The sequence below is a fragment of the Gadus chalcogrammus genome, chromosome 12 (genome assembly GCF_026213295.1).
Source record: "Gadus chalcogrammus isolate NIFS_2021 chromosome 12, NIFS_Gcha_1.0, whole genome shotgun sequence".
NCBI classification, from domain to species: Eukaryota; Metazoa; Chordata; class Actinopteri; order Gadiformes; family Gadidae; genus Gadus; species Gadus chalcogrammus.
Genome location: NC_079423.1, coordinates 963,152 through 974,793, shown reverse-complemented (window position 1 = coordinate 974,793; position 11,642 = coordinate 963,152). Strand labels below are relative to the sequence as shown.

Sequence of the window (11,642 nt, the reverse complement as noted above, 5' to 3'; positions counted from 1 at the left end):
AGAGAGAGAGAGAGAGAGAGAGAGAGAGAGAGAGAGAGAGAGAGCCCGCCCAGGTGCCCACCCCACATCCACCGATGGGGATTTTCAACAACTATTATTCCCCCTCATGCATTCCTAAAATAGCAACAGCAAACAAATGTTTGCAGGTTCAACGGGTGGGGGAAGATGGTGGGGACGGGTTGGGGGTCAGAGAGGAGAGCATCGATCAACATACACTGAATCCCTGTTTCATTGACGTTGTTGAACGGTAAATGTGTCTATCATCCGTACATGGCCTTAAAACCCGGATTGCACCTCCTTTATAAGGTCTACAGAGAAGACAAATGTATTATTTGGATTACTAAAGGTATTATTTTCTTTAAAAAAAAATCAACCTTGTTCTTCCCAACATACAGTCCTTAAATGGCATCACCTTTAAGGACGAATCCCTTATAACCAGGCACGCCCAAAGAGTCTATCTGGTCTGGTAGGGGTTACGTTCAGTATCGCCTGTAAATATTATACATATTTTAAGCTTTAAGCATGGCCAGGTCGAGAGAGGCGCTAGAGTCGCAGAGAAAAATGAAAGAGCCCGTGTTGCGTATGCACGTAGTTTGTGAGTAAGTGAGTGAGAGAGTAATGTGAGGATGCCAAAGAGAAGCGGTGGTGGTGCAGTTGAGTAGAGAGGGAGGAGAGCCAAAGCGCAAATCGACAGGCGTGACAGCGGACTATGGAGCAGATCCCGTTTGAGCCCAGCGAGTTCGAGCGAGAGGCAGCTTATCCCTTTCCCTTTTGCAACTAGTGTGCTGAAAACTGTAGGAATTACTGGCTGAAAAGGAATGGCTGATCCTCTGCGGAGGACTATACTTGCGAAACTTCGGGGAAAGAAATTGAAGAAAGGAGCGTCAGCCGGTGGTGTATACGGTTGTTCGGCTGCTACTGCAAAGAAGGACGGGGAAGGTAAAGACATAGTACTTCTGCAACAGCAAAAAATTGAGACTGACTCGATATTCTTTATTACAGAGCTGGACTGTGGACCGGCGACTGAAAGAATGAGTACCTACGAGAATTTTGACAACGGGGCGTTAGTAGAAGTCGGGGGTTTTCTTTTCCGGAAGTCGAAACGTGTGGTCTTTGCAACTGCTTGTCCCCGCTACGAGGTTTCTAGTCGTCGCATGAACCCCAGTAGCGAGGAGAGAGAGCCGACCAGCAGCAGGTGTAGATATCGGGTTAATGAGGATCTCCTGGGGGTCCCACTTCAAAGAGGTGTGCAGTTTTGGGACTATGGTAAGGATACGATCCTTCAGGAGCCATATTCTTTAGGCAAAGCGGGGCTGCCCAGTGGGGAACGCGTCGCAGGTCTGCACACACCGGGAAAACACTTTCCGCGGAAGTACAGCGTAGGCGATTCAATTGGTTTTGGGGAAAACCACAACCATAACGTCTCCCATACACAATTGGACTCAAATAGTACAGAAGTTGTCAATGCCGCCCGCATCTCTGACCTCGATACTGACAGCGTATGTTTGGACAAAGAAGCAAGAGTTCATAGATATGGAAGCAGCGATCGTTCTTTAAGAATGCAGCACATGGCGGAGAGTGTTGTGGCTGTAAACCAGCGTCGACATAACGCCGATTCTAATTATGACCATAACCGACCCATAAATACAAAATCTGCAACGTGCACCACACTCATAAATCCAACTTGTGACCCAAGCTATTGCCTCACAGGAAGTAATACCGAGGAGACCATTTTAATCAGAAACATTGAGAGCTATGAAAGCTCAGAGTTCTCTGGCAAAATCAGGTTGATCAACCTTCAGAGCCCAACCTATTTCCCTACGGAATCAGAAATAAACATGTCATCGCTGTGTGCAACAGAAGGGTCCCCCATTCGCCACTCTTTGGACAGTGAAGACGAGGACTACTACGATAACGAAATACTGCCCTTTTACGAAAGTGTGAGAAATGGTGCAAATGAGATGACACGTGGGAAGAACCATGAAGTGGTCCAAAGCAGGAAGGATAGATGCCAGGGGTTGAGGGACATCAGCATCCAAGAGACCGACCGGCTCCGGAGCCAGCTGAAAGAGGCCTATTATCTCCTCATCAATGCCATGCATGATATCAACCTGGACGTGCAGCAGCAGCATAGTGATGGTAAGAAGCAGCAGACGTACTCCTCTAGCAGCAGCCCCTCCAGGGACAGCCTCTCGGTAAAGAATATGGACAGCGACTCCTGGTCGTCGGGGGGGGACCAAAGCCCCCAGCGGTTGTCGGACTCCAACCCCAACCTGCTCTGCGTCAGCGGGACGCCTGGGTCCTGGTGCAGGGGCAGTAGCCCCCTAGACAGCATCAGCCCCCTGGACAGCAGCAGCCTGGGGAACCTCCTCTCCTTCACCAGCTCCTCGGGACCGCCCATACCACGCTCGGCTAGCGACGGCGCTATCAGCTATCACCACTGTAGAAGAGGGCCTGTGGCCATGTGTGAGGGCGCAGCCGACAGCGGGAGTCCTGATGTGTGTGAGGACTTGGCTGTGGTGGAGCCTACGGGGCCAGAGGTTCAGAAGGAGGGAAGAGGAGGCCACCAGGCTGCTAACCAAGAGGCCACCAGCAGCAATGAGCAGCCTCAGGACGGTGTGGGCAATTCATGCCGGATGCTGTACGCGAGCGGGGGCTCCTTTGCCAGCCTCACAGGGTCATCCGACAACACTAACGCAGACACCCCCCTGCCTGATGCCCCCAAGGATCCCACAGGTGCACAGACTCTGGCTGCCCCCACCTGCACCTTGGCTAGACAGGGTCACCACCATGGTGTCACGGTGAACAAGATGCAGGAATGGATGCATAAGGGCCCCCTGCTGTCGTCGGAGATGAAGCAGCGCATCGAGGGTTCGTCATCATCCTCCTCGTCTACCTCCTCCTCCAGCCCGCCAGCGGGGCACAAGGCATGGGAGCAGGAGGCCATTCGTGGGGCCCAAAGGGTGAAACCGCTGGGTCACGGCGGGGACAAGCCGGTTCCCAAGTCCCCCCGGCAGTCCACTGCGTCGTCGCCACAGCAACATCCAGGTAGGAGGGCTCCCTCATGCGGGCCCCGAAACCCCGGGGATTCATTTCATGCAAAGCACCCCCTCCTCTTCGTCTGATCACTCCTTCATCCTCCTTCATACATAGCCCAAATCATCTGGTGGATGACCCCCCCCGCCTTCACTCTCTTCTTCACCCCCCCCCCCCCCCGTCTCCTCTCTCTTGGATGGTTAGCAAAGCGATTGCGTCTCTCAGCGTTATCTTGCTTTGTTTGTCTGAATTTCTAACAAGGCGGTGGGCTCTTTCTTTTCCTCCTCTTCCTCCTCTTCTAAACTTATTTAGGTCGATTTTTGCGTTAACTCTGAAATGATAAGAACTTAGGGTATAGTATCAGTCACAATCCTTACACAATAACGACTAACTCCCGCCCTCTAGATAATAATGGTGGTGGGTTTGATATTTTTAATGATTGTTGATTATGCATTGCTCTTTTTTTAAGTGAGAATCAAATTAACAAAAGCATCTGTATCATGAAAAGCATTATCCATGTTGTGGCTTAATTATATACAATATATAACCTATTAGGGATGGGTCAGAATATTCGATTATTTCGATTATTCGTTCCCGAGGGTCAAAATCGATTTTTAACATTTGGACCGTTAACATTTTTTCCCATTCAAATATAAAGTTTTTCACAAGCCATAACTTTGTTTCCCTGGTAACGCCTGAAAGTTCGATTAATACCTGGAACAATCATTACCTTCCAATAATGTTCTTATGCAACAGAAACGTTGTTCCCTCCTCCACCTTTATTTTCTGTCAGTGAGGTTAATACAATTAACTAAATGTAAGTATGGAGACATCTGGAAATATGCCATGAATTTTCTTGACATGAATAGACGCTAACCTCTAAACAAATATATTTTTGAATATACTAGTCTGTAAATGGATGTGTGTGCGTGTCATGAAATCTGGTTGTTAGTCAAGATTATGATAAAATATATTTTCCCCAACTATATTCAAGTCCCCTGTAAGAGCCAACCTACATTTTTGTCATTTTTTGTTTATTCCCATACATTCCCGTTAATTCCCATAAATTCCCGTTAATTCCCTTGGAAAGTTTCAAACTTTGAAAATTCCCGGAATTTTGCAACCCTAGTAGGGACCAGGGGCTCAGAAAGAGGTTTATGATTTAGCCTGTCAGAACAAAAGAGTGCTTGTTCTGTGTAGAGTGTATTTGTGTTTTGTGCAGTATACGTGGGCATGCAAATCCAAATGTTTCTCAAAAAATGTATATTTTAATGAAAGGCTATCATTGCTTTTGGTGACTATGTTCCCCAGATTTGGAAATGCTACCTTCAAATCAATGCATCACAGAGAAGTAGTCAAATATCCTAACAGAATGTGACATGACATGACATTCCTTTTTACGTAAGGTCCAGCTTACTATGTACCTACATTATCTTAAAATAAGAGATTCTCCAAACCTTTTAATGTGAGAGGGAAATTACAAGCAATCCCCTCAACATTATTTTTTGAATGTGTTAAACTTTAACCTGCTTTTCCCCTGGGACCTAAATAAGGCTTGGAAGTGTACTGTAGTGGAATGATATGAGAGAACGGCTCTAAATCTAAAGCTGTGGTCTGGAATGCTGTACTTGTTGTAGCATGCTTCCTCTTCCAGTTATGAAAGACCCCTCAGAGAAGATGGCATGTTGACAACAATTTTGTGTGAATCATCCTCTTGCCAACTATATGTTACCAGAACTCAGAGCTCTCATGTGATTAAATATTTCAAAGCAGTCAGAGAAACCAAAATTCTCAATAATTACAAAAAAATAAAATAATTTTGCCAGGATTAATGGCTAGCTCAACAAACTTCCTGCTCATAAGACCCACTCGAGCATGATCATCTATAATTAACGGGCATATTCCCTATAGTATAGGGTTTCCACCCCAGTCCTGGGTAAAGGTAAAAGCTCAAATGATCTTCATGACAACCTATTTAATGAGGTAATGTCTAACGACTACAATGGCTATATTGTGTTGCGTATTAAATTCAGCATTGCATTAAATCACAAGAACTGCAGTGAAAGTTGTTTTATACACTATTTTATAAACAATTTTATTGACAAACGCAGCCTCCACAAAGGGAGTCAACTCAATTCAACAAATTCAAGGGTAAAGTCTCCATTCTTTTGTGGAAAGAGGAACACCAAGGGTTTAAGGGATTGCTGCATGGTTGAAGTCTTAATGAAGTCGTCTGGTCAAACACGGGTAAAGCAACCCTTAAGCTAAGAGGGTTTGTTTAATAATAATTATAATTCATTATATTTAATTATTACACAGCTCTTCTCAATGCTGTGGAACGCTCTGTTCACTTGCATGGGCCCTTCACAACTTCAACTTCAGGGTCTTCGGTTGCTAAGCGTCGTTGGTAGATTATATCTCTGCAGATCAACACTACGAATGCTGGTGACAAATAAATTGTAGAAAGACACAGCATGTGAAGTAAGTCTTTCGTTTTGGCAAGTATCCGTGTAATAAGCGGGATTATGTATAGAACATCAAGGGTCATTATCGAAAGTAAGCCCCTTGAGGGCGAAGCAAGACACGTGCGTCGGTGTCCTGTTCGCTCTGTCTCGACTGTCTGGGCTTATTTTCCCGATAATGACCGGCGTTCTACACATAATCCCTTGCATAGAGATTTTCAACGACCCAAAGACTCTTGCAGTGAAGGGGGGGACCTAACTCACCACTTTCAGGACAAATTAACCTCGATAGATCTCTCTCTCTCTTTCTCCCTATTCGACTTGGTATACAATGATCAAAGTTGAAACATTTGGTATTGCTTTTGTAAATTCCTTCTTTGTAATTTTTATCCCATTCTCTTGTACGATGTGGTTTAACATTTTCATTAAATGACACATTTTTGAACGAATGAATAGATTATGGTAAACATTATTTGATGTCAATCAGAATGGTTGGTTGAGGTCTGACTTCAACCAGCGCATGGTCATGAGTCATTAGCAGTGTTTGTAAGAACGGCGTTAGGTAACGCTGTTATTTTTTCAGTAAAGGGGTTATCTAACTAATTACTGTTTCCGTCGTTACAATGCCATTACCGTTACTGTACGTTAAATGCGGTGCGATACTATGAATTGATTGAATAAACTGCGTAATCCGAACGCACCCCTGGCTCCAAACACAAACTGCTAGTGAGGAAACAGGTTAACAACGAGATAAGCGATTATGATTGGCTATGGCAGTCATGTTTCATGGTAGCCAATCGGAGCCAGTGTTTTTACACACAAGCCAGGACACACACACACCACACACGCACGCACACCAAACTGATTCGATGAAGCAGCAGAATTGGCGAGTCCGAAGCAATCCAATGAAAAGTTGGGCTTTTCTGAAGTATTCAGCAGATGTTCCACAGCCTTTGCAAAAAGGCTGCAAAGAAAAATCAGTTGGAAGTTGGAAAAAAAATCAGGGCCTTGATTGGGGAGTTCAACCATTTAACACATTAATGACAAGTGAAAACTGCTCAGAAAAATCCAAATTCTTTGACATATAGCAACTTCCTTTTACATTAATGCAAAAAGTTACTTTCCCTGGTAACTAGTTACTTTTATTATAGAGTAATTAAGTGACTAACTCAGTTACTTTTTGGAACAAGTAGTGAGTAACTATAACTAATTACTTTTTTAAAGTAACGTTCCCAACACTGGTCATGAGTCTGACGCCATAACACTACACTAAATGCCATGGACATGTAGACTGCAAAGGGCAGATTAGAGTATATTTGAGAAATAGAAGTCTTCAGTTCGTGGAAGTATGGTGAGCTTGGTCGGTATGGAAATATGACATTGGTATGCCTCAAAAACTGCTTTACCAGAAGTTAACATCACCAACCATGTTTCTAAAGCATACTGTTTCAAAACCCACTTTCAAAACGGACACTTGCGAAATTATTTAAAGGCCCAGTCTGCATTGGAGAGAGGCCGCAGATCAGAAAGTGTGGGTGTTTGGTCAAGTTGTAGCCATTGCATTTAGTCTGAATGATCTGACCATATTGGTCAGACTTTGAAAGTTCATTATGACAAATGGTGCATGTCAGTGACGCAGGAAGTCAGTCCGAGGGGGGGGGTGCTTAGAGAGTCTATATAATGACGTCATAATAAATGCTGCGCAACATCCATTTTTTACCCATCCCCCAAGATGAATCCCTTGTTTTCCCTTACTCATTTAACGAGTACTATAAGCCTGCCAATTTTCATAACTTTTGACTTATCGTTCTTTTATGTAAATTAAAAATAATAATAATACTAACGATTCAGGGGTTGACATTTAGGTTTCAAAAGCACTTGCCCATCGGGCAAGTACAGGTCAGGTTCAACTTGCCCGAATGTGATGTTCACTTGCCCAAATTATAATCAGAATCTTGAACAGGCCTCTTTTTGCCAGGCACGCGGCCTGGTTTTGGGGGGGCTCAGAAAAATCATCCTAGCTCAGACTGAAGCTGAATGTTAGCTTCCACACATGTTGTGTTTAAAAAATAACAAACTTCCCTTTGTTTACTTATTTATCGAGCGGTCACATCGCGCCATGAAGTGATTTCAGTCCACCGTTGCAACCTATTAAAGCTATCGCCAAGTTATATGTAGACCTGCATGATTTCATGCAAATGTACTTAACTAAATGTCAGAGGTAGTAGCAAAGATATGTCTTTTTTAACTTTCACGTTTCTTGTAGCTCTAACTGAATAATCACAATCGCGTTTCTAGTAGTGTTGTCAGTCACGATACTGGATTTTCTAACTTTGACACTATACCTGGAAAAATATCGATATTCTATACCATTTTCGATATCAGGGGAAAAGTTTTTTCAGGAAAGAACATACCCAAAGTAAATAGAGTATATCTCCACAACTACGAGGGCGATAATGTCATCTTTGTCCCATAAGAAAGATTGTTGTGCAAGTGAAATATTCAATGGGGATGATACATGGTTAAAGTGAATAAAGCCATGGAACACAGCATAAGTGGAAGATAACATTTCCACCTGAAATAATTATCAGTTGGTCGTTATCATTTGGGAGCGATGTCTTACTATGAGACACAAATAAAGGTAGATATCTTACAATTTGACACTTGACACCTCTATTTAAATTTCAGGGCAAATATATTCGAATGCACCAAGCCAAACACTCGCAAATAAACATATGGCCACTAGATTGCGCTGTTTTCTGATTGAAGGCAATTTACATATTTCCTAAGAAACCTTCTCTTATTCATTGATTGAAAATACCATGTTTAGTTGCAAAATTTGGCCCAGACACTGGGTTATCTGTTTATGGTGGTTTTATTCGACCAGAATCAACTTTGTGGACAAAAATCACAAAGGTAATACTTCATTTTTGGTTGTTAAAAGAAAAGGGGACGTTTCTTCTTAAGTTGTTATTTGCGAGTTTTAGTCGCAGAATGATATGGTTTGGACTGTTGGAATAAGTGGAGGCTCAGCTTTCATGTAATATATAGTTTGTGAGGGTCCAATTTCGTGAAAAAGATCGCTATTGCTGTGCATGTGCACAGTTATGAAACCCAAAACCGTGTTCTTGCATATGACTTTCCTTGGTAATTTGCCTCAATCCAAAGTACTTCCAAACTGCACTCCTCCATCACTACTCCATTTTCCTTCTACCTAAACCGTTCGCGGAGGCGCTGCACTTGCGATGCTAGCTTTGTTGGCTAACCTTTAGCCAACACCTTTGAATCACGGCCAGAGAACGCACTGCGAGTGACAGAAGGCGGGGGCGGGGCTATATTCGCACTGAAGCGATGCGGGTCTGTTAACTCGCTTTCCGAGAGAAGAGAAGAAGGCGCGCTGATCAATTGCAAATACTTATATTTTGTGTTATTTTGCGGCAAAAAAGGTTGTTCTGCAGTTTCTAAAAACATTTGAATAAATAGCCTTTCTATTAACATCCACCCAAAATCCACTTGCCCGTTCGGGCAACCAGAAATCAATCTCAACTTGCCCAAATATGACTTTTGGTTGCCCCGGGCAAGCGGGCAACCGTTAATGTCGAGGCCTGCCGATTCCAATAGGGTTCCTAAGGTTTTGTAGGACTAATAATAATAATAATTATAAAAAACACTAACAATCACAATAGGTTGTCTCGCACTTTGTGCTTGGCCCCCTAATTAAAGCTGCAAGCAGCATTTTACGGGGGCCAAGCCTAAAGCACACCAACAAGACGGTCGCTATGCAACACACTTTAGCGTCCCTCCGAGAGAAGGCTCCGATAGAACGGTTCGCCGGCAATTTATCCTATGGAGCAGTTCACTCGCCGTGTGCGTAAGCTTTCGTTAGTCTCTCCATCGCCTTGCTCACTCCCGGAGTAACAACATTTACACCCACTCCATCATCCAACATATGTTTTACTTTGTAACTGTTTCTACTTCCAGGCGCGGAGTGATATGCAAACTTTCACAAAATGATCGGGCGTCATAGCAGTTATGTATACGCTCATTATGCAACAGTTGGGAACCAATCAGATCGCTGGATTTAGGTCCCCCGTTGTATAAATATATATATATATATATGATGGCATTATGACAAGAAAAAGTATAGTAGTAGAAAAGTATAAAGTAGGCTGAGATGCTCTCTGGCCAGTGATGTCGCAGGATAAGCCAGAGTTCTTCCATCTGAACAGAGCATGAGCTGGGTGATGTTTGTCCTTGAGGATGCTCTGGGCTTTCCCCCTGCAGCGCTGTGTGTACAGTGTGTCCATGGGGGGTAGGTTGGAGCCAGTCTGCAGTCTTTATGACCCGTTGAAGCGATTTCCTCCCAGACAGTGTGGTGTTTCCGAACCACACCGTGATGCCACTGGAGAGGATGCCTTCAACGCGTCCTCTGTAGGCTTTGGTGAGGGGCTGACCTTTAAGTCCAGTCTTCTTCAGCAGCCTGATGAAGTAGAGCCGCTGCTGTGCTTTCTTCACTGTTTTAGCAGTGTTTTGGGCCCAGCTCAGGTTATCCGCAATGTGTAGACCAAAGAACTGATAATTGTCAGCCCGCCCCACCCCCGTCTCCTTGATGGTGAGGGGCTGCAGTGGGGGGGCTTTCCTCCTAAAGTCCACAATTAGCTCCTTTGTTTTGTCTACGTTTAAAACTAAGTTGTTATCCTCCCCATAGATAGTGACTCTGTGGACTAGCTCCCTGTAAGAGGACTCATCCCTCCCTCTGATGAGGCCAAGGATGGTCAGGTCGTCTGGGTATTTAACGATGATGCTGTTATTGTCCTGGGGGGAGACGCAGTCATATGTATACAGTGAGAAAAGGGGGGGGGGGGTTCCTGTGCTGACTGTGAGCTCAGCAGAAACCTTTGTACCAATCCTCACCACTTGTGGTCTGTCTATAAGGAAGTCCAGGATCCATTTGCAGGTGGGTGTCGCTTCTCCAAGGTCTGCCAGCTTCCCAATCAGCTTCATTGGCCGAATTGTATTAAAGGCGGAGCTGTAATCCAAAAAGAGGAGGCGTGCGTATGTTTTTTTAGTTTCCAGATGTTCCAGTGTGGAATGGAGTGCCAGGGCCACCGCGTCCTCCACTGATCTGTTGGTGCGGTAAGCAAACTGTAGGGGGTCTACAATGTCTGGAATCACAGAGTTGATGGAGTGTAGGACCAGCTTCTCCAGATACTTCATGGCCACCGACGTGAGTGCCACTGGCGTAAAGTCATTCATTGTGGTTGTATTTGGTTTCTTAGGGACTGTAACTATGACTGATGATTTAAAGATGCGTTGGACGGTTTCCTGCATGAAACCGTCCCACGCACCTGTTGTTGAAGATGTCTGTGTACATCTCTGCCAATTGTTCAGTGCAGGCTTTTAGGACTCTGGGTGCCCCCTATGAAGGTATTATTGTAGCAAAAGTCTTTAGCACCTGTAACTGCAGATTTTGTATGCGTACACTAAAGTCACAAATGTGTAAGAGTAAATTTGAAGTCGTAAATATTTATTTTGCATGTGTACTCTAAAGTCACAAATGTGTAACAGTACATTTGATGTCGTAAATATTTTTTCTACCATTGTTAACACTAAATAGAGTCTACGAGTTCACAAGTCTGTTACAGGTGCACAAATCCTATCCTGTGCATCACAACTTCAAAGGGTCATGCACTTGACACTTTTGCTACAATCATTGCAGCGCAGTTGGTGCAAAACACATTCACACACCTGTGTTTCATAATCTGAGAACATGCACAAAATTTGTGCATTCGTAAACCCAAATGTGAACTAATGCATCAGAAGTTGCACATCTGTGAAATATTTCCTCACAAATGAAATTATATAGATCGCTAGGTTCAATGAGCATTTTAATGAGTGAGCACTAGTCCATCGATACAACTGCTCGAATCTGCTGCTACGAGTCTCAGCTGTGGTTTTTCTTGCGGATACTTTTGCAACACGTCTATGTGGTACAAGTGTAGCAAAAGTGATTCGTATCCGTATGAAGCAGAGCGTCTGTGGGCGGGACAAAATTGCAGCATTAACCAATGAAAGCCGCCGGCCGGGGCAGCATTTTTCAAACTACACTGGGACCATCCAAGCAAACTCTTACTTTCTGGAGTC

General features: G+C 44.1%; 1 protein-coding gene across 4 annotated transcripts in view; it reads left to right on the top strand.

Annotated features, from left to right (window-relative positions):
• The first annotated feature begins 455 nt into the window (after nt 1–455).
• LOC130393779 (uncharacterized) overlaps nt 456–11,642 on the top strand; it is a 55,009-nt gene continuing 43,822 nt past the window's right edge. For 3 of the 4 annotated variants that reach the window (XR_008897153.1, XM_056604501.1, XM_056604500.1), the window contains exon 1: nt 595–3,048. Coding sequence is in view for 3 of the 4 variants with exons in the window: in XM_056604501.1 (XP_056460476.1) it covers nt 819–3,048 (2,230 nt within the window). In the remaining variant the exon portion in view is untranslated. Of the gene's footprint in view, nt 3,049–11,642 lie in introns of all 4 variants that reach the window. The other variant, XM_056604502.1, reaches the window with a different exon arrangement.